Source organism: Bombina bombina, chromosome 1 (genome assembly GCF_027579735.1).
Source record: "Bombina bombina isolate aBomBom1 chromosome 1, aBomBom1.pri, whole genome shotgun sequence".
Classification (NCBI taxonomy): domain Eukaryota; kingdom Metazoa; phylum Chordata; class Amphibia; order Anura; family Bombinatoridae; genus Bombina; species Bombina bombina.
In genome coordinates, this window is record NC_069499.1 from 274,715,895 (window position 1) to 274,739,495 (window position 23,601).

The 23,601-nt window shown below is 41.9% G+C and overlaps 1 protein-coding gene across 2 annotated transcripts in view; it reads left to right on the forward strand.

Moving 5' to 3' along the window:
• LOC128645191 (ribonuclease T2) overlaps nt 1–23,601 on the forward strand; it is a 138,640-nt gene that overhangs the window by 38,359 nt on the left and 76,680 nt on the right. For both annotated transcript variants that reach the window (XM_053697999.1, XM_053698000.1), the window contains one exon: nt 18,789–18,853. In XM_053697999.1, the coding sequence (XP_053553974.1) occupies nt 18,789–18,853 (65 nt within the window). The remainder of the gene's footprint in view (nt 1–18,788; nt 18,854–23,601) is intronic.

The following is a 23,601-nucleotide window of genomic DNA, read 5'->3' on the forward strand; positions in this document are numbered from 1 at the left end:
TGAAGAAAGGCTGCAACCGGTCTCATAATCTTGGTGAAACACCAAAGTGCTGAGCTGAGGCCGAAAGGGAGGCATTGGAATTGCCATTGATCCCTGTTCCATAGGAACTGAAGATAATGGTGGAATACGTGATGCATAGGAACTGTTAAGTAGGCATCCTTTAAGTCTAGACGAACCATCCAATCCTGCCCTTGCAGGGTGTCCCTGAGAAGGTGTATGCCCTCCATTTTGAAATGGCGGTTGACGAGAAATAGGTTTAATGCTATAAAATTGATGTCAGGGTGAAAGCCTCCGTCCTTCTTTTTGACTAGGAACATATTGCTGAGAAACCCTTGTGATGAGGCTCACTCTATAGCTCCTTTTTGGAGAAGTTTTTTCATTTCTATGTTTATAAGTTCCAGCATAGAATGAGGAAACGGGATTAGGTTGGGCGGAAGGGGTTGGGATGGGAGTTGAAAGAATTCTATGTGGAATCCTAGTACTGTTTGCAAAACCCACTGGTCTGAGGTTATAGTCCTCCATGTTGGGAAATAGTGAGCAAGTCTGCCCGCTAATTCTACTGGGGAAGCATGTAGGAATGAAGGACTCACCTTGGTTAGTGGTAACTGGAGGGCTTTGTGGATGACCTCTGGCTCAGAAGGGACGACCTCTGGTAGGGAACATGGGTCTGATTTGCGGGGCATATTGTTGGTGAAAGGAGTCTCTGAATGCTGCTCGGCTGGGCGAATGACCCCTGAATCGACCAGCCCTGGCAAAACCCCTCTGTTATAAAGCACTCTGCGCACATTGGACTGAGCCCTATCCAAGAAGGTAAAGGTAGAGGCAAATCTATTCAAGTCTCATATAAAAGATTTCCTAAAAAGTAAGCCTTTGGCTGAGGAACTGTAACGTTCCCCAACCTTGGTAAGCAAACTATGCTAATATACCTTTAAATCTTACAAGCAGCCTCTGGATCAGCTTATAAATAGGCTTCTCTTACTCACTTCCTTGCTTGTTATTTATTCTGGTTGGATCTATTTACACTTCTGGATTTCAAGCCCTAATGTCTACGGATCTCACCGCAATACTTTTCTATTATCAAGGAATCTAATCCTACTTGTTAGGATCTTTTGTTCTACTTTGCTTTCACCAGGAGCAAGGTACTTTAAACTTTGTTTGCCTTTCTCACTTGCAGCGTGTCTCATTTCGGCTGTGTGACTTCACGGCCGCCAGCATAACTCTGCCTTCCTGTCAGCTCTGAAGAAGTCTCTATGCTCCGGTAAGCAAACAAGCTAAATTGTTTTACTTTCTCTTCATCTCCTTCAAAAGCAGTAACTACTTCATGAGTATATCATCTGATGAAACTATAGCAACTTGTATTCAGTAATATCGTTCCACATTCATTACTGTTCAGTACTGTCTTTTTTCTTTTTCACTTTTGATATCATTTATCCAGAGGTTTCAAGGTAGTTATTAGGAACTAGGTTGCTAGTCATAGTTGTGATAATTACCTGGGACTATTGGAGAGATTAATTGCTTCATCTAAGTTACTCTGTAAAAATCAGTAATATTTACATAGTACCTTTTATTGCTCCACCACCATATTTTTCTACAGCAAGCAACACAATTATATATACATTGAATTCTAAACATAAAAGTATTCTTATGTTTCTTTCTATTCATGAATCGTGCAGGAACTGCAGCTGTGATTCATCACTTGAAAGACTAACTGGATAAACAGTTAAACTTACTGACATTTATAACAGGAACCCCCTTCTGTTTTAGCCATATCGGCAAGTTTGGGGTCTAGCCTGGAGAGTGCTGCCCTACGTCTCTCAGTAGAGAGTGCCACATTAGTGTTGCCTAACAGGCACATTGTTCGTTGGGCCCATTCTCTGACCTGCTGAGGGTCTAGGGGTGTGAGGTTACCATCGCCTGGTCATCAAGCTGTTAGATTTGTGTAATGGGGCCCACTATGTCCAATAATTTGTCTTGGGCCAACCTAAGTGATTTGTCTAGGCCCCTTCTAGGGTCTCTCCCACCCCTGGTAAGGAAGGTCACCATGGTGGGATCAAATTCAGGGGTGGAAGATTCCCTATCTGGGAGGATGGGTCGTGGGCATTCTGCCCTTAATTTATTCCTTGTGGGGTTAGGTAGAGGCTTTCTTAGCCATGCTTGTAGAAATTGCATTATATGTGGTGAAGGGGACCATCCAGATGACCGTGGGTGTCTTATTTGGTCAGGGTCAAACATGGGATGACCTAATGGGTCTATAATGGTTTGGGCGGGATACTTATTACTGTCATCATTAGGGTAGGGTGTTTCGTGTGCTCTTCAGGCCATTCTTCCTCTGACTCATGTTCTGATAGGTACCCGTCAGTATAGTATGTAGGGTTATTTGGTTCAGAGGTAATATTATTATCATTGTCTTCCCTTATTGTTACCCCAGGGGTAGGGGTTATGGCAGGCTTATTTATTTTTGTAAGGGGGGTTCCCCTTGGTGTTTGGATTTTAAAGTATGCTTTTTAGAGGTCTCTGGGGATTCAGAGGGGTTTTGTGTCGAGGCTGGAGGCTCAAGGGTCTCCTGTATCATATTTTTCAGCATGGATGAAATGTCTGCCAGCGCAGAGGATACTGCTTGTGATACAGATGTATTAACCATCGACTGTATATCAACAGGGGTTTGTTCATTATCATCAGACATGATATCTTATTATTATATATTAAGGAAATAAGATATATAGGAATATATAAATAAATGTATTATGCCTGCTGCGGAGCTCAGAGAGTACCGCCAAATGACATAAAGTCACTTCTGTTAATATTTTGTATAAAAGGATACGTTTAGTTTGTTTTTCTTTCAGAATATTTCACAGGGATTGCGCTCTTGTGAAGTACTGATATCTGTATCTGCAGATATAATGATATGTGTCACAACTCATTTCATCGTTATCTATTTAGATATAACACTTAAATCTATTTTGCACCATACAGTATGAAAGATCGTTCATATATATATTAAATATGCAATTGCCCAAATATTGTTATATAATAAGGATTATCCTTTAGGTATTAGCGTTAATCATTTGTGGTATAGTGAAGAATAGGATCCAAGATCGCCGCGGTCACGTAGTGTGACGTTGCGTGCGTAACGTAAGCTAGTATACAGGATCCTCTACCAAGATGGCCGCCAGGGTACTGCAAGGCAGTAACAAAGGGCGCCCGGATGGCGATCTCGAAAGGATACATTTTCTAGCAACCTACAAGTAAGAAATAAACGTTCCACTATGCCACCAACGATTATAAAAATATATATATAAGTGGTCTGCAAAACGGATAAGTCCGTTAGACAAAGAACACAGAAAAGTGTTAGGAAAACATATAGATAAAGTAGGAATAGGAAAAGATCCATAGTATAGGATTAAGAAAAGGATTAAGTAGAAAATGGATCCACTATCAATGAATGAGGGGTGGGAAAAATAGATAAAGTATCTTAGAGAAGATAAATTCAATGCAGTAGAAAATCAATTCTGAAACAAGTTTACATCACCTTGCTGCTGGAGCAGTAAAGAAAGAGGAAGTGGATTGTCCAGAGCCTGGCTTTATTACCGTGTACTGTGATCTGATTGTTTGTCCAGATATACTATGCTACTTTTTTCTGTACTTGTATTACTGCTGGAGTTTAGAAAGTAAAGAAAGTAAAGCAAAATAGGAGCCTTCTGTCTTGTCATAAAATTAAAAATAAATTGGGACTATAATCAGGTTCGCCTTTGAGAAAGCCTAATGGCGAAATGCGCATCAGGCATTTCTTGGAATCCTTAGCAGCATGTATTATTGATAGAGTTGTGCTCTTTTGAACCAGAGATTATTTTTGCAATGTTTGGATGCATGGACCCAACCAGTTTTCGTCATTGTGTGTACAGTGCTATACCATAGTTAATTGTTGTGGGGATTATATCCTCTTTTGACTTTGCACACATAATGGGACAACTGATGCGTATTGCTCCCTAATTGCATCTCTGGTCTCCCCTTTATTGTTAGTCATTTTCTCTGCTCTTTCGGATTCCTTTTCCATTTGGAATTTTAATATAATTTTTAATATTAGTGTAATTGTTATAACAACAAAATAGAGGGGGCGCCAAAGGTGCAGGGGCAACCCAGTGCAGAAAATGAATCACCATGCGTAGATAATACAGAACAATTCAAACATCACAAGGACCAAACAAAACAAAAATAAAAATGAAAAATATATACATGAAATAAAAAACCTTTGAATCCTTGAATAAAGGATAATACAGAGATCAAAGTCTTTCTTTGAAATGTATGACCGGATGACCGGAGAAAATGGGATATAGAATGTTCACATGTGGGCTGCCTCCTCCTCACCGACTGGTCCGGGTATAGCTGAAAAAGTACAAGAAGACAGAGGGGCGCCTCATGTGTGGTATAATCAGATGGTATGATACAGAACAAACAGAATGGAGCCAAATGAGTACTCACATACTATTGAAGCACACCTATGTGCTGGTAGAGACAAGCTGCAATTTCAGATAGGTGTGACAGCTCACCCTCCAGGCAAAACTGTGTAGCTGGTGAGAGATTAAAAAACAAACAAAGAAAGCACTACATGTGCAGACCATTAAAGGTATAACCGGCAATATCTCTTAGATGATACAGATGGGTACTCACATACTCCTGTAGCACACTTATGTGCTTGTAGAGGCAGGCTGTAACTTTATGACAGGTGTAGCAGCTCACCCTAGATGTAGATTCTTGGTTGTGCAGGGGTGTAGGTCCCAGTGAGCAATCAGCAAAGGCAGAAGGTAGGAAAAGAACTCCACTCAGAGTACATTTAAATTAAAATGTAGCTATTTATTAAAAACAAAGATATAAAAACAACACAGCAGTTGTTTATGATGAGTGGATAAAAGGGTATACAGTGGCACCCCTCAAATGCAACGCGTTTCTCGGCTAGAACCGTTTCATCAGGCATATATTCATTCAACATCCTACCTCTGCCTTAAATAACAAACTAACAGTTATCCACCTCCTTACAAAGGGGTGTGTTTCCTAATTGATATCTAACACCTGTCTGATGACATCAGATCTTCTAATTGCAACAGTTTTTCACCTAGAGTAAAAACCACATTATACACATGTAAAGTATTTTAGCAATAGTATCCTATACTAAACAATAATTAGACAATCCAATAGAACACTGCATGTTTGCATTTAAAGATAAAAAAATCGGTATTGACCCACAGTTATCAAAGGGTTATTTGATCTATTTTCCTATTCACACAATGTTTATAATTCAAAATATATATTGGGAATGTTAACTTCTATCCATAGTCAAAAACTGGGCTAGATTTAAACATATTGTTAGTATGAGGAACAACCTACTGTGCGTTAGACCCGTATAAAAAAAAACAACTATATAATAAAAAAAAATTATTTTAATTATAGATTTTTTTTAATACGGGTCTAACGCACAGTAGGTTGTTCCTTGTTTTTTTATCTTTGTTTTTAATAAATAGCTACATTTTATTTTAAATGTACTCTGAGTGGAGTTCTTTTCCTACCTTCTGCCTTTGCTGATTGCTCATTGGGACCTACACCCCTGCACAACCAAGAATCTACATCTCGGGTGAGCTGCTACACCTGTCATAAAGTTACAGCCTGCCTCTACCAGCACATAAGTGTGCTACAGGAGTATGTGAGTACCCATCTGTATCATCTAAGAGATATTGCCGGTTATACCTTTAATGGTCTGCACATGTAGTGCTTTCTTTGTTTGTTTTTTAATCTCTCACCAGCTACACAGTTTTGCCTGGAGGGTGAGCTGTCACACCTATCTGAAATTGCAGCTTGTCTCTACCAGCACATAGGTGTGCTTCAATAGTATGTGAGTACTCATTTGGCTCCATTCTGTTTGTTCTGTATCATACCATCTGATTATACCACACATGAGGCGCCCCTCTGTCTTCTTGTACTTTTTTAGTGTAATTGTTTTCTGTTTAATTTTAATGGTGACTTCAATAAATGTTGTTTTATTTAACATTGTGAGGTAGTCCCTTCCAGATATGTACTTATAAGTGAGTGCTCTGCATGAGGCCTCGGTTTCTCTTCTTTTTTCATGTTTATATTGGCATTGAGCACCCCCCACTCTTTATAGTTGGGATTATTCCCCTTGATACTCTTTGTAAAGTTGGCTAATCGTAGATTATTATCGAACTGAATTGCGTAATAATGACCACATTTACCTCAGTGGTGGTCTATAAATCTGTCAATGTATAGATTTTTAATAAATGGAAATGTTAGCTATATGCTAAATCTTAAAAGTGAAGCAAAATATCTATAAAATGCTGACTAGAAAATAACCCATGAAAGTCTTTGGAAATCCCTGGAGATAATCTGCTCATGAACATCTCTTTGTAAAAAGGTAGATATTTCACCTCAAAATGTCTCCAGCTCACCAGAGTAAGTGCTCTGTAAACAGTTATCCTTACTGTACTGTTTTTACTGCCATCTGTATGGAAGTCAGTCAGCATCATGAGTGCTGAGTTCATACTTAGCTTAACTGCGATCCCTTGACATTTCATAATAATCTCATGAGACTTCATAGTAAAGAGGAGCAAAATAAAGTGACTGTGTCTGCACATACCAGATGCACTCTCCCTTGCTACTCACTGGACAAGCATTCTGCTTGGATGCTTAAAGTCCCTTTACAATATGTTGTAGCTACTGATGACATGTTAAGGTAAAATATCTTTATTTTCTTTATTTTCATTTTCAATTGATTAAGTATTTGGACATGTCCCTTTAAGTATTAATTTGACTACTGCCAAGTAAATTTGTACATATCCATGTGTAAGACATATTTTGTCAATGCTCAAAATTGTCTTCAAATAATATTTTAATCTTTATTTGTATTTCTATATACATCCTTACCTTGGGCAAGATCACTTTCAAGTTGTAAACATCTGGTAGTAAAAAAAAGATCACTTATTTTATTATTATTATACTTTATTTATTAAGCGCCAACATATTCCACAGCACTGTCCATGGATACAATTCATTTAAATAAAACAATACAAGACTTGTAAGATACAGGACAAAATTTACAAACACATACAGGAGGGATTGAGGGCCCTATTCCCGTGGGAATTTACAATCTACAGGGAGTGCAGAATTATTAGGCAAGTTGTATTTTTGAGGATTAATTTTATTATTGAACAACAACCATGTTCTCAATGAACCCAAAAAACTCATTAATATCAAAGCTGAATAGTTTTGGAAGTAGTTTTTAGTTTGTTTTTAGTTATAGCTATTTTAGGGGGATATCTGTGTGTGCAGGTGACTATTACTGTGCATAATTATTAGGCAACTTAACAAAAAACAAATATATACCCATTTCAATTATTTATTTTTACCAGTGAAACCAATATAACATCTCAACATTCACAAATATACATTTCTGACATTCAAAAACAAAACAAAAACAAATCAGTGACCAATATAGCCACCTTTCTTTGCAAGGACACTCAAAAGCCTGCCATCCATGGATTCTGTCAGTGTTTTGATCTGTTCACCATCAACATTGCGTGCAGCAGCAACCACAGCCTCCCAGACACTGTTCAGAGAGGTGTACTGTTTTCCCTCCTTGTAAATCTCACATTTGATGATGGACCCCAGGTTCTCAATGGGGTTCAGATCAGGTGAACAAGGAGGCCATGTCATTAGATTTTCTTCTTTTATACCCTTTCTTGCCAGCCACGCTGTGGAGTACTTGGACGCGTGTGATGGAGCATTGTCCTGCATGAAAATCATGTTTTTCTTGAAGGATGCAGACTTCTTCCTGTACCACTGCTTGAAGAAGGTGTCTTCCAGAAACTGGCAGTAGGACTGGGAGTTGAGCTTGACTCCATCCTCAACCCGAAAAGGCCCCACAAGCTCATCTTTGATGATACCAGCCCAAACCAGTACTCCACCTCCACCTTGCTGGCGTCTGAGTCGGACTGGAGCTCTCTGCCCTTTACCAATCCAGCCACGGGCCCATCCATCTGGCCCATCAAGGCTCACTCTCATTTCATCAGTCCATAAAACCTTAGAAAAATCAGTCTTGAGATATTTCTTGGCCCAGTCTTGACGTTTCAGCTTGTGTGTCTTGTTCAGTGGTGGTCGTCTTTCAGCCTTTCTTACCTTGGCCATGTCTCTGAGTATTGCACACCATGTGCTTTTGGGCACTCCAGTGATGTTGCAGCTCTGCAATATGGCCAAACTGGTGGCAAGTGGCAAGTGGCATCTTGGCAGCTGCACGCTTGACTTTTCTCAGTTCATGGGCAGTTATTTTGTGCCTTGGTTTTTCCACACGCTTCTTGCGACCCTGTTGACTATTTTGAATGAAACGCTTGATTGTTTGATGATCACGCTTCAGAAGCTCTGCAAGATATCTCACTATTTTTGACTTTTCTGAGCCTGTCAAGTCCTTCTTTTGACCCATTTTGCCAAAGGAAAGGAAGTTGCCTAATAATTATGCACACCTGATATAGGGTGTTGATGTCATTAGACCACACCCCTTCTCATTACAGAGATGCACATCACCTAATATGCTTAATTGGTAGTAGGCTTTCGAGCCTATACAGCTTGGAGTAAGACAACATGCATAAAGAGGATGATGTGGTCAAAATACTAATTTGCGTAATAATTCTGCACTCCCTGTAGAAGGGTAGGAGGTTGAGAAACAGGAGGTCAGGACTGCAAGATTGAGAAGGATGTTAATACAGAGTTAGATGAGGGAAATATTAGGTAAGTGAAATTAATTTATTATTGAGTTGGGTGGTAGGCTTCCCTGAACAGAAAAGTCTTCAGGGAGCATTTAAAGGAAGAAAGATTAGGGCAAAGCCTGACAGCAGGAGGGAGAGTCTTCCAGAGGGTAGGTGCTGCACGACAGAAGTCCTGCAGTCTAGCATGAGAGGAGGTGATAGTTGCGGATGCAAGGAGCAGGTCATTGTTGGATCTTAGTGGACGGGCTGAAGTATACTTGTGTATTAGAGAGGATAGGTAGAGGGGAGCGGCGTTTGTGAGAGTTTTGTATTTAAGGGTGAGAATTTTGAATTTAATTTTTGCTGTGAATGCAGAGCCAATGAAGGGACTCACAAAGAGGTGCAGCAGATACAGATCGACGGGAAAGGTGGATCAGCCTGGCAGAGGCATTTAGGATGGATTGAAGGGGGGAGAGGTGGGAAAGAGGAAGGCCAGCGAGTAGGTTGTTGCAGTAGTCAAGTCGGGAGATAACAAGGGAGTGAATTATTTGCTTTGTGGTGTCAGCACTCAGAAAAGGGCGAATTTTGGAAATATTGCGTAGATGATTGCGGCAGGATGAAGAAAGCGATTGGATATGGGGGATGAAGGATCGGTTTGAGTCAAGTGTGACTCCGAGGCAGCGGACTTGGGGCAATGGGGAAATGGTGATGCCGTCAACAGGGATAGAGAAGTCAGAAGTCGGTGTAGAGCTTGAGGGGGGGGGGGGGATAAGAAGGAGCTCAGTCTTGGACATGTTAATCTTTAGGTGGTGAGAGGCCATCCAGGAAGAAATACCAGGTAAGCAGTTGCTGACATGAGAGAGAACAGAGGGAGAGAGAGCAGGGGTGGAGAGGTAGATCTGGGTGTCATCAGCATAGAGGTGATATTTGAAACCATAACTGTTGATAAGTTTACCCAGTGAAGAAGTATAGATGGAGAAGAGTAGAGGACCCAGAACAGATCCTTAAGGTACTCCAACAGACAGAGGCATAGGAGAGGAGGATTCGCCGGCAAATGACACAGAAAAAGACCTGTGAGAAAGATAGGAGTGAATCCAGGAAAGAGCAGTGTCACAGAGTCCAAAAGAGCTAAGGGTCTGTAGGAGGAGGGGGTGGTCAACTGTGTCGAAGGCAGCTGAGAGGTCAAGTAAGATGAGTATAGAGTAGTGGCCAATATTTTTAGCAGAGAGAAGATCGTTTGTGACCTTGGTAAGGGCAGTCTTAGTTGAGTGTTTTGGGTGGAATCCGGATTGCAGTGGGTCAAGCAAGGAGTTGGCGGACAGGAAGTGGGTTAGGCGATTGTAAACTAGTTTTTCAAGGAGTTTTGATGTTAGTGGAAGCAGTGATATGGGGCGTTAGCTTTCAGGAGAATTAGGGTTGAGGGAGGGTTTTTTGAGTATGGGAGTGACTTTTGCGTGTTTGAAAGAAGATGGGAATGAGCCGGAGAGAGATAGGTTGAAGATGTGGGTAAGAGCAGGAGTGAGGGTGGAAGATAGGGAGGGAATTAGATGGAAAGGGATAGGGTCGAGTGGGCAGGTAGTGAGGCGTGAGGAAGATAGTAAGGAAGAAACTTCATTCTCAGTGGTTGGATGGAAGTTACAGAGGGTGGCAGAGGGAGTAATTGGGCCTGTTGTTGGAGTATTGCTGGTTGGTGTTGGGATGTTGCTTCGGATAGTGTGTGTTTTGTTTAAAAAGTAGTCTGCCAGGTCTTGAGCACTAAAGACAGGCGGGGGTGGTGGAGCAGGTGGGTAGAGGAGAGAGTTAAAGGTGGAGAAGAGAGAAGAGAAGTAAGTTTGTTTGGCTAAGTGTATGAACGAAGAATAAACTTATAGTGTATGAAATCGGGTTAAGAGTGAGTTTTCCTCCAGACACGCTCAGCAGTACGGGAGCATTTTTGCAAATAGCGTGTTTGCTGAGCATGCCAGGGCTGTAACTGACGGTGTGGTCTTTTGTGCAGCTGGGGAGGGGCAAGCAAGTGTGTCTAATGCAGAGGAGAGAGTTTTGTTATAGTGGGCTGTAGCGAGATCAGGGCAGGTTATAGTGGAGGTGTGAGGGAGGAGATTTTGAATGATTTTTGAAAATTGGAGCGGATCCACAGCATGTGTATTTCTACAGGTGCGGGGGCGGGATGGAGGAGTGGGTTTAGCTGTTGCATTAATATTATAGGTGACCAGGTGATGGTCTGAAATGGGAAAAGGGCGACAGGTGGTGTCAGATATAGAGCAGAGGTAGGAAAATACCATGTCGATAGAGTGTACATCACGGTGAGTAGGGAATGGGGTGGATTGTGAGAGACCGAAGGAGGATGTGAGTGAAAGAAGTTTAGAGGCAGCAGGGGCAGATGGGTTGTCAATGGGAATGTTGAAATCCCCAAGAATTAGGGTTGGTATATTTGAAGAGAGAAAGTGAGGAAGCCAGGCAGCAAAGTTGTCAAAGAATTGGGAGGTTGGTCCAGGAGGGCGATAGATGACTGACACTTTTAGGGATAGGGGGGAGAACAGGCGAATACAGTGGACTTCAAAGGAGGAGAAAGAAAGAGATGGGATTGGAGGTAGGTATTGATAAGTGCAGGAGGGGGAGAGCAGGATGCCAACACCGCCACCACGTTTCTCACCTTGCCTAGGGGTATGGCTAAAGTGAAGACCACCGTGTGTGAGAGCAGCAATGGAAACAGTGTCAGAACGAGATAGCCAGGTTTCTGTAATTGCTAAAATGGTGAAAGCATTTGATATAAACAGGTCATGAATTGCTGTAAGTTTGTTGCAGACAGAGCGAGAGTTCCATAGTGCGCAGGTGAATTAAGCAAAGTTTGATAAGGATATGCACATGCTTGGGACAGGAAAGAGCAGATTAATGGAGTAGACAGTTGGTTCTATAGAGTTAAGAAACAGTGTTTAAATCCAGCAAGACACAGGGTTTTAAAGGGACATACCTGAAAGTAAATGAGAAATAAGTTAGATTCAGTAGATGTTAAGCTTAAATAAGTAGCGATTTGTGCAGTTGAAATTCTTCTCTAATTCTCAGTGCTGTCACTTAAAGATGGTCACTTAGACAGATGGGAGCTTAGAGAGATGGAATACTCTGCAAACGCTCAGGCCCCAGCTAACGCTCTCCCCTAACTGGTCCTAAATTTATAAGACTACAGCAGACAGCTGAGTTTAATTGATTGGAGACAGGGAGATGAGTTACACCCAGGTGAGAAGACTAAGAATTGCTACAAGATCAGAGGAGTAGATTCAAGAAAATTGGGTGGGGATTAATTAATTAATTAATTAAGCAAAGTTTGATAAGGATATGCACATGCTGGGGACAGGAAAGAGCAGATTAATGGAGTAGACAGTTGGTTCTATAGAGTTAAGAAACATTATTTAAATCCAGCAAGACACATGGTTTTAAAGGGACATACCAGGAGTTAAGAAACAGTGTTTATATCCAGCAAGACACAGAGTTTTAAAGGGACATACCATGAGTTAAGAAACAGTGTTTAAATCCAGCAAGACACAGGGTTTTAAAGGGACATACCAGGAGTTAAGAAACAGTGTTTAAATCCATCAAGACACAGGGTTTTAAAGGGACATACCAGGAGTTAAGAAAACAGAATTTATGCTTACCTGATAAATTACTTTCTCCAACGGTGTGTCCGGTCCACGGCGTCATCCATAACTTGTGGGATATTCTCTTCCCCAACAGGAAATGGCAAAGAGCACAGCAAAAGCTGTCCATATAGCCCCTCCCAGGCTCCGCCCCCCCAGTCATTTGACCGACGGTTAGGAGAAAAAAAGGAGAAACTATAGAGTGCCGTGGTGACTGTAGTGTATAGAGAAAGAAATTTTTCAAACCTGATTAAAAAACCAGGGCGGGCCGTGGACCGGACACACCGTTGGAGAAAGTAATTTATCAGGTAAGCATAAATTCTGTTTTCTCCAACATTGGTGTGTCCGGTCCACGGCGTCATCCATAACTTGTGGGAACCAATACCAAAGCTTTAGGACATGGATGAAGGGAGGGAGCAAATCAGGTTACCTAAACAGAAGGCACCACGGCTTGCAAAACCTTTCTCCCAAAAATAGCCTCCGAAGAAGCATAAGTATCAAATTTGTAGAATTTGGCAAAAGTGTGCAGAGAAGACCAAGTCGCTGCCTTACATATCTGATCAACAGAAGCCTCGTTCTTGAAGGCCCATGTGGAAGCCACAGCCCTAGTAGAGTGAGCTGTGATTCGTTCAGGAGGCTGCCGTCCGGCAGTCTCATAAGCCAAACGGATGATGCTTTTCAGCCAGAAAGAAAGAGAGGTAGCAGTAGCTTTTTGTCCTCTCCTCTTACCAGAATAAACGACAAACAAAGAAGAAGTTTGTCTGAAATCCTTTGTTGCTTCTAAATAGAACTTTAAAGCACAGACTACATCTAAATTGTGTAACAAACGTTCCTTCTTTGAAACTGGATTCGGACACAAAGAAGGAACAACTATTTCCTGGTTAATATTCTTGTTGGAAACAACTTTTCCAAGAAAACCAGGCTTGGTACGCAAAACAACCTTATCTGAATGGAATACCAGATAGGGTGGATCACACTGCAAAGCAGATAATTCAGAAACGCTTCTAGCAGAAGAAATAGCAACCAAAAACAGAACTTTCCAAGATAGTAACTTGATATCTATGGAATGTAACGGTTCAAACGGAACCCCTTGAAGAACTGAAAGAACTAAATTTAGACTCCAGGGAGGAGTCAAGGGTCTGTAAACAGGCTTGATTCTGACCAAAGCCTGTACAAAAGCTTGTACATCTAGCACAGCTGCCAGTCGTTTGTGTAACAAGACAGATAAAGCAGAAATCTGTCCTTTTAGAGAACTCGCTGACAATCCCTTATCCAAACCTTCTTGGAGAAAGGAGAGGATCTTAGGAATTTTAATCTTACTCCAGGAGAATCCCTTGGATTCACACCAACAGATATATCTTTTCCATATTTTATGGTAAATCTTTCTAGTCACAGGTTTTCTGGCTTGGACCAGAGTATCTATCACTGAATCTGAAAACCCACGCTTGGATAAAATCAAGCGTTCAATTTCCAAGCAGTCAGCTGCAGAGAAATTAGATTTGGATGTTCGAATGGACCTTGTACTAGAAGATCCTGTCTCAAAGGTAGCTTCCATGGTGGAGCCGATGACATATTCACCAGGTCTGCATACCAAGTCCTGCGCGGCCACGCAGGAGCTATCAGAATCACTGAGGCCTTCTCCTGTTTGATCCTGGCTACAAGCCTGTGAAGGAGAGGGAACTGTGGAAACGCATAAGCTAGGTTGAACGACCAAGGCGCCACTAATGCATCCACTAGAGTCGCCTTGGGATCCCTGGATCTGGACCCGTAGCAAGGAACCTTGAAGTTCTGACGAGACGCCATCAGATCCATGTCTGGAATGCCCCATAATTGGGTTAACTGGGCAAAGACCTCCGGGTGGAGTTCCCACTCCCCCGGATGAAAAGTCTGACGACTCGGATAATCCGCTTCCCAGTTGTCTACTCCTGGGATGTGGATTGCAGATAGGTGGCAGGAGTGATCCTCCGCCCATTTGATGATCTTGGATACCTCTGTCATCGCCAAGAAACTCTTTGTTCCCCCCTGATGATTGATGTAAGCTACAGTCGTCATGTTGTCCGACTGGAATCTTATGAATCCGGCCTTCGCTAGTTGAGGCCAAGCCTGGAGAGCATTGAATATCGCTCTCAGTTCCAGGATGTTTATCGGGAGAAGAGACTCTTCCCGAGACCATAGACCCTGAGCTTTCAGGGAGTCCCAGACCACGCCCCAGCCTAATAGACTGGCGTCGGTCGTGACAATGACCCACTCTGGTCTGCGGAAACTCATTCCCTGAGACAGGTGATCCTGAGTCAACCACCAATGGAGTGAGTCCCTGGTTAACTGGTCTACTTGAATCTGAGGAGACAAGTCTGCATAGTCCCCATTCCACTGATTGAGCAAGCACAGTTGTAATGGTCTTAGATGAATTCGAGCAAAAGGAACTATGTCCATTGCTGCCACCATCAATCCTACTACTTCCATGCACTGAGCTATGGAAGGCTGCAGAATAGAGAGAAGAACTTGACAAGCGTTTAGAAGCTTTGACTTTCTGACTTCTGTCAAGAATATCTTCATTTCTAAAGAATCTATTATTGTTCCCAAAAAGGGAACTCTTGTCGACGGAGATAGTGAACTCTTTTCTACGTTCACCTTCCACCCGTGAGATCTGAGAAAGGCTAGAACAATGTCTGTATGAGCCTTTGCCTTGGAAAGAGACGACGCTTGAATTAGAATGTCTTCCAGATAAGGTGCCACTGCAATGCCCCTTGGTCTTAGAACCGCTAGAAGGGACCCGAGCACCTTTGTGAAAATTCTGGGAGCAGTGGCTAGTCCGAATGGGAGAGCCACGAACTGATAATGATTGTCCAGAAAGGCGAACCTTAGGAACTGATGATGATCTTTGTGGATAGGAATCTGTAGATACGCGTCCTTTAAATCCACGGTAGTCATATATTGACCCTCCTGGATTGTAGGTAAAATTGTTCGAATGGTTTCCATTTTGAACGATGGAACTCTGAGAAATTTGTTTAGAATTTTTAAATCCAGAATTGGTCTGAAAGTTCCCTCTTTTTTGGGAACTACAAACAGATTTGAGTAAAACCCCTGACCTTGTTCCACAGTTGGGACTGGGTGTATCACTCCCATCTTTAACAGGTCTTCTACACAATGTAAGAATGCCTGTCTCTTTATTTGGTTTGAAGATAAGCGAGACATGTGGAACCTTCCCTTTGGGGGTATTTCTTTGAATTCTAGAAGATAACCCTGAGAGACTATTTCTAGTGCCCAGGAACATCTCTTGCCCAAGCCTGAGCAAAGAGAGAGAGTCTGCCCCCTACTAGATCCGGTTCCGGATCGGGGGCTACCCCTTCATGCTGTTTTGGTAGCAGCAGCAGGCTTCTTGGCCTGTTTACCCTTGTTCCAGCCTTGCATTGGTTTCCAGGCTGGTTTAGTCTGGGAAGCGTTACCCTCTTGTCTAGAGGCTGTAGAGTTGGAAGCCGGTCCGTTCCTGAAATTGCGAAAGGAACGAAAATTGGACTTATTCTTAGCCTTGAAAGGCCTATCTTGTGGGAGGGCATGGCTCTTTCCCCCATTGATGTCTGAAATAATTTATTTCAATTCTGGCCCAAAAAGGGTCTTACCTTTGAAAAGGATATTAAGCAATTTTGTCTTGGAAGATACATCCGCCGACCAAGACTTTAGCCAGAGCGCTCTACGCGCCACAATTGCAAACCCTGAATTTTTCGCAGCTAATCTCGCTAACTGCAAAGCGGAGTCTAAAATAAAGGAATTAGCTAACTTAAGTGCGTGAATTCTGTCCATAACCTCCTCATATGGAGTCTCTCTACTGAGCGACTTTTCCAGTTCCTCGAACCAGAACCACGCCGCTGTAGTGACAGGAATAATGCACGAAATAGGTTGAAGGAGGTATCCTTGCTGTACAAAAATCTTTTTAAGCAAACCCTCCAATTTTTTATCCATAGGATCTTTAAAAGCACAATTGTCCTCAATGGGAATGATCGTGCGTTTGGCTAGAGTAGAAACCGCCCCCTCGACCTTAGGGACTGTTTGCCATGTGTCCTTCCTGGGGTCGACCATGGGGAACAATTTCTTAAATATAGGAGGAGGGACAAAGGGTATGCCCACTCCTTATTCACTATGTCCGCCACCCTTTTAGGTATTGGAAAGGCATCAGGGTGCACCGGGACCTCTAGGAACTTGTCCATCTTGCACAATTTTTCTGGGATGACCAGATTGTCACAATCATCCAGAGTAGATAGCACCTCCTTAAGTAATGCGCGGAGATGCTCTAATTTAAATTTAAATGTCACAACATCAGGTTCTGCCTGCTGAGAAATTTTTCCTGTTTCAGAAATTTCTCCATCTGACAAACCCTCCCTCACTGCCAATTCAGACTGGTGTGAGGGTATGACAGATAAATTATCATCAGCGCCCTCCTGCTCTACAGTGTTTAAAACTGAGCAATCGCGCTTTCTCTGAAATCCTGGCATCTTGGATAACATATTAGCTATGGAGTTATCCATTACTGCCGTCAATTGTTGCATAGTAATAAGCATTGGCGAGCTAGAAGTACTAGGGGACGCCTGCGTGGGCTTAACTGGTATAGACACAGAAGGAGAGGATGCAGAACTATGTCTACTTCCTTCATCTGAGGAATCATCCTGGGCAACCTTATTAAATGTGACAGTACTGTCCTTACTTTGTTTGGACGCTATGGCACAATTATCACATACATTTGAAGGGGGGACCACCTTGGCCTCCATACATACAGAACATGATCTATCTGAAGGTACAGACATGTTAAACAGGCTTAAACTGGTTAATAAAGCACAAAAACCGTTTTAAAACAAAACCGTTACTGTCTCTTTAAATGTTAAACAGGGCACACTTTATTACTGAATATGTGAAAAACTATGAAGGAATTATCCAATTTTCACCACAGTGTCTTAATGCATTCAAAGTATTGCACCCCAATTTTCAAGCTGTTAACCCTTAAAATGTGGAAACCGGAGCCGTTTGTAATTTTAACCCCACTACAGTCCCAGCCACAGCCTTTGTTGCGACTTCACCAATCCCAGGGGGGCATACGATACCAATTCAAGCCTTCTAGGAATGTTTTCAGTGGATACCAGACCCTCACACATGCAGCTGCATGCACTGTACTCAAAAGTAACTGCGCAATAATGGCGCGAAAATGAGGCTCTGCCTACTATAGTGAAAGGCCCTTCCTCACTGGGAAGGTGTCTAAATTAGTGCCTGGCGATAAAAACGTTCCCCAAACAATAAAAGTGTGAAAATTACTTCAAACTTTCAAAAATAACTTAAATAAACAATCGATTTAGCCCTTAAGAGTATCCACCAGTTAATAGCCCATAATAAGCCCTTTATTCTTTCTAAGTCTAAGAAAATGGCTTACCGATCCCCATGAGGGGAAAATGACAGCCTTCCAGCATTACACAGTCTTGTTAGAAAAATGGCTAGTCATACCTTGAGCAGAAAAGTCTGCAAACTGTTCCCCCCAACTGAAGTTCTCTCAGCTGAACAGTCCTGCGTGGGAACAGCAATTGATTTTAGTTACTGCTGCTAAAATCATACTCCTCTTTTAAACAGAACTCTTCATCTCTTTCTGTTTCAGAGTAAATAGTACATACCAGCACTATTTTAAAATAACAAACTCTTGATAGAAGAATAAAAAACTACAACTAAACACCACATACTCTTCACCATCTCCGTGGAGATGCTACTTGTTCAGAGCGGCAAAGAGAATGACTGGGGGGGCGGAGCCTGGGAGGGGCTATATGGACAGCTTTTGCTGTGCTCTTTGCCATTTCCTGTTGGGGAAGAGAATATCCCACAAGTTATGGATGACGCTGTGGACCGGACACACCAATGTTGGAGAAACAGTGTTTAAATCCAGCAAGACACAGGGTTTTAAAGGGACATACCAGGAGTTAAGAAACAGTGTTTAAATCCAGCAAGACACAGGGTTTTAAAGGGACATACCACGAGTTAAGAAACAGTGTTTAAATCCAGCAAGACACAGGGTTTTAAAGGGACATACCAGGAGTTAAGAAACAGTGTTTAAATCCAGCAAGACACAGGGTTTTAAAGGGACATACCAGGAGTTAAGAAACAGTGTTTAAATCCAGCAAGACACAGGGTTTTAAAGGGACATACCTGAAAGTAAATGAGAAATAGGGTTAGATTCAGTAGATGTTAAGCTTAAATAAGTAGCGATTTGTGCAGTTGAAATTCTTGTCTAATTCTCAGTGCTGTCACTTAAAGATGGTCACTTAGACAGATGGGAGCTTAGAGAGATGGAATACTCTGCAAACGCTCAGGCCCCAGCTTGAAGTCTTTGAACATTTTAGTAACCAATATTTAACCAGTAACTGTTTACTTTTCCCCTCAGAATATCGAAGGGGATATGTCTATTTACTGGCCGTCTTTTACGAATGATACCAACTTCTTCTTTTGGTGAGTGAGGTGTTTATCATGCTGCATACCTTTACATTATGTATATATTTCTATGTAAAATGGCAATGCTATTATTTGTGTTTGATGCAAGCTGCCTAGTATAGTACTTTGATATATGGCCTTAGGCCACCTTTTATCATTGTGCGGAACAGACATGATCCGCTATATCGAACCATGTCCGCCGCACATCGATAAATGCCGACAGCGTACGCTGTTGGCATTTATCATTGCACCAACAGTTCTGGTGAACTGCTGGTGCAATACTGCCCCCTGCAGAATCGCGGCCAATCGGCAGCTAGCAGGGGGTGTCAATCAACCCGATTGTTTTTGATCAGGTTGATTTCTGTCCACCGCCTCAGAGCAGGGGACAGGTTATGGAGCAGCGCTCTTTAGACTGCTGCTTCATAACTTGTGTTTCTGGTGAGCCTGAAGGCTCGCCAGAAACACGGGTCATCAAACTCCATTCGGAGCTTGATAAATAGACCCGTTAATGTGAACCATCAGTGCTAAATGAATTATTGAATGAATAAATGAATGAAAAGACTTCTTATTTTAGATGGACTTTGCAACATTTACCATAACTCACAAATGTCCCATATATTTTAGGATTGTCACTGGGTGGGGGATCTGTATGCTGTGCTTCCTACAGCTGCACTGGCGAATAAGATCAGTGCAAGTCTGTCACAGAACAAAAGTCAGTGTATAGGTTTATTTCAGCATTCTTTTTCATCAAAGTAATTGTACCTTTGTTATTCCTCTGAGTATCTGTTAAAGGGACAGTCAACACCAGAATGTTTGTTGTTTTAAAAGATAGATAAATTCACGTGCATGAGGTCAATGTTATCTATATGAAACACATGAACTAATGCCCTTTAGTGGTGAAAAACTGTCAAAATGCATTTAGATTATTGGCGGCCTTCAAGGTCTAAGAAATTAGCATATTAACCTCCTATGTTTAGCTTTCAACTAAGAATACCAAGAGAACAAGCAAAATTGGTGATAAAAGTAAATTGGAAAGTTGTTTAAAATTACATGCCCTATTTGAAGCATGAATGTTTTTTTTGGACTTGACTGTCCTTTTAAGGTATTTTAATTATGTGACATCATTGCATTTAAAATTTGGCCCCTCTAAGCCAGAAAACAGATTATAAATAGGGATGTCTGAACATGCATTTTTTCAATGAGACTAATTATTTGAAATAGATGATATTTCGTGTTAAAGGGACATTAAAAATTTGGGTTCAGTGTCCCTTTAAGCTTTATTGAAAAAACAAATCTCTAATAATAAAAGACCAGGGGGCCTAGTTATCAAGCCATCAACCTCAAATACGCTGGAATTCCGCAGCGTATTTGTGGCGAGGCTGATTCGCCTTAGTTATCAAAGGCTCGAGACCGGCAAAAGTAGAATTTTGTGACGTAAGCATCGATCCGCCGGACTCAGTCCGACACAGATCGATTCTTACGTCACTCCAGATGTTCCGCACACAAGTGCGGCACATTCTCACTACTTTTGCTAGTTATCAAAAAACTAGCAGGTACGCTCGGCACTTTTACGGCCCAGCGTACCTGGTTTTCAATCCGCCACCCCTGGAGGCGGCGGATCCCATAGGAATCAATGGGAGTCTGACCATAGCGAAAGTACAAGTTCGCTGCTGACAGACATCCCATTGATTTCTATGGGAGCTGTCTACACCTAACACCCTAACATGTACCCCGAGTCTAAACACCACTAATCTGTCCCCCCTACACCGCCGCAACTAAATAAAGTTATTACCCCCTAAACCGCCGCTCCCTGAACCCGCCGCAACCTATATTAAATGTATTAACCCCTATCCTGCCCCCCTACACCGTCGCCACCTATAATAAATTTATTAACCCCTAATCTGCCCCCCCTACACCGTCGCCACCTATAATAAATTTATTAACCCCTATCCTGCCCCCCACTACGCCGCCGCCGCCACTGTAATAAAATAATTAACCCCTAAACCTAAGTCTAACCCTAACCCTAACGCCCCCCTAACTTAAATATTAATTAAATAAATCTAAATAAATTAACTCTTATTAACTAAATGAATCCTATTTAAAACGAAATACTTACCTTTAAAATAAACCCTAATATAGCTACAATATAAATAATAATTATATTCTAGCTATCTTAGGATTTATTTTTATTTTACAGGTACCTTTCAATTTATTTTAACCAGGTACATTAGTTATTAAATAGTTATTAACTATTTAATAGCTTACCTAGCTAAAATAAAGAGAAATGTACCTGTGAAATAAATCCTAACCTAAGTTACAATTACACCTAACACTAAACTATACTTTAATAAATGAATCCTATTTAAAACGAAATACTTACCTGTAAAATAAACCCTAAGATAGCTACAATATAATTAATAATTATATTATAGCTATCTTAGGATTTATATTTATTTTACAGGTATCTTTGTATTTCTTTTAGCTAGTTAGAATAGTTATTAAATAGTTAATAACTATTTAATAACTACCTAGCTAAAAGAAATACAAAATTACCTGTAAAATAAATCCTAACCTAAGTTACAATTAAACCTAATACTACACTATCATTAAATTAATTAAATAAACTACCTACAAATAACTACAATTAAATACAATTACATAAACTAACTAAAGTACAAAAAATAAAAAAGCTAAGTTACAAAAAATAAAAAAATAAGTTACAAACATGTTAAAAATATTACAACAATTTTAAGCTACTTACACCTAATCTAAGCCCCCTAATAAAATAACAAAACCCCCCAAAATAAAAAAAATCCCTACCCTATTCTAAATTAAATAAATTTCAAAGCTCTTTTACCTTACCAGCCCTTAAAAGGACCATTTGTGGGGGCATGCCCCAAAAAGTTCAGCTCTTTTGCCTGTAAAAGAAAAATACAACCCCCCCAACATTAAAACCCACCACCCACATACCCCTAATCTAACCCAAACCCCCCTTACAAAAACCTAACACTAATCCCCTGAAGATCATCCTACCTTGAGTCGTCTTCACTCAGCCGAGCCACCGATGGAACTGAAGAGGACATCCGGAGCGGAAGAAGTTAATCCTCCAAGCGGCGCTGAAGAAATCTTCCATCCGATGAAGTCATCATCCAGGCGGCGCTGAAGAAAAGTCTTCGATCCGGCCGATGTCATCTTCAAAGAGGCGCTGAAGAGGTCTTCTATCCGGGCGAAGTCATCTTCCAAGCCGGGTCTTGAATCTTCCTTCCACCGACGCGGAACCACCTTCTTCACCGACGGACTACGACGAATGACGGCTCCTTTAAGGGACGTCATCCAAGATGGCGTCCCCTCAATTCCGATTGGCTGATAGGATTCTATCATCCAATCGGAATTAAGGTAGGAAAAATCTGATTGGCTGATGGAATCAGCCAATCAGATTGAGCTCGCATTCTATTGGCTGTTCCGATCAGCCAATAGAATGCAAGCTCAATCTGATTGGCTGATTGGATCAGCCAATCGGATTGAACTTGAATCTGATTGGCTGATTCCATCAGCCAATCAGATTTTCCTACCTTAATTCCGATTGGCTGATAGAATCCTGTCTGGGGTTAACTGCTTGTGGCTCTGGGGACAGCACAGCTTCCTGTGAGTGCCAGTGGCACCCAGGGCTGAGCATGTTGCAGGGTCATAGGATGTGTACCCGGTCCGGTATGAGAGTGCAGTTCCCTTCCGTGTTTTGTATATGTCTAGGGTGATTACATATTCCTGTGCACCCTTTTTTTGTTTTCAGTTTGTTTGGATTTGAAAGCTTGCATTGTGTGGCTGTTTTAGGGTCTCAGGTATTGGAGAGGACCTTGACGTTGTACCTGAGCTTGTCCCATTTGGCCAGATGCGGTGACTAACCTTTCCAGTTTTGCTTTTAAATCTTAGCTGAGAGCTTGCAAGTGAGTGCTGGGTTTTCTCTGTGTGTTGTATTAATTTGTTTTGTAATTTTCCCTATGGTTCTTGCACCCAGACCTGTCTGGGGTTAACTGCTTGTGGCTCTGGGGACAGCACAGCTTCCTGTGAGTGCCAGTGGCACCCAGGGCTGAGCATGTTGCAGGGTCATAGGATGTGTACCGGTGCAGTTCCCTTCCGTGTTTTGTATATGTCTAGGGTGATTACATATTCCTGTGCACCCTTTTTTTGTTTTCAGTTTGTTTGGATTTGAAAGCTTGCATTGTGTGGCTGTTTTAGGGTCTCAGGTATTTGAGAGGACCTTGACGTGGTACCTGAGCTTGTCCCATTTGGCCAGATGCGGTGACTAACCTTTCCAGTTTTGCTTTTAAATCTTAGCTGAGAGCTTGCAAGTGAGTGCTGGGTTTTCTCTGTGTGTTGTATTGATAACTACCCCCCCAGGTATGTTTGTCCAGTGCAGTCATGCACAGTAGGGACTGCAGGGTGAGACAAACATACCTGGTCTTAACCCCTTAACGACCAGCGCCGATGCGCAGTAGACACTGTGCGAGACAAGCGTGAGGACGGCTGGTGGTTAAGCCTCTCTTTGTCGCGATCTCGCTAAAAGTAGTCTTGCAGAGGTATCGAATCAGAGGGGGGGGGACACTCTGTGTCCCTCTTTGCATCAGGCAGCAGTGGTGCCGATTGTTGGTGGCGTGGGAGGGTTAGGAGGGAGGCAGGTGGATGGCCCATCGCTGGAGGGAGGCAGGAGCAGGTGGGACCACTGCGCTGCAGAAAAAAAAATGTTGAGATGGGATAGAGGGATAGGG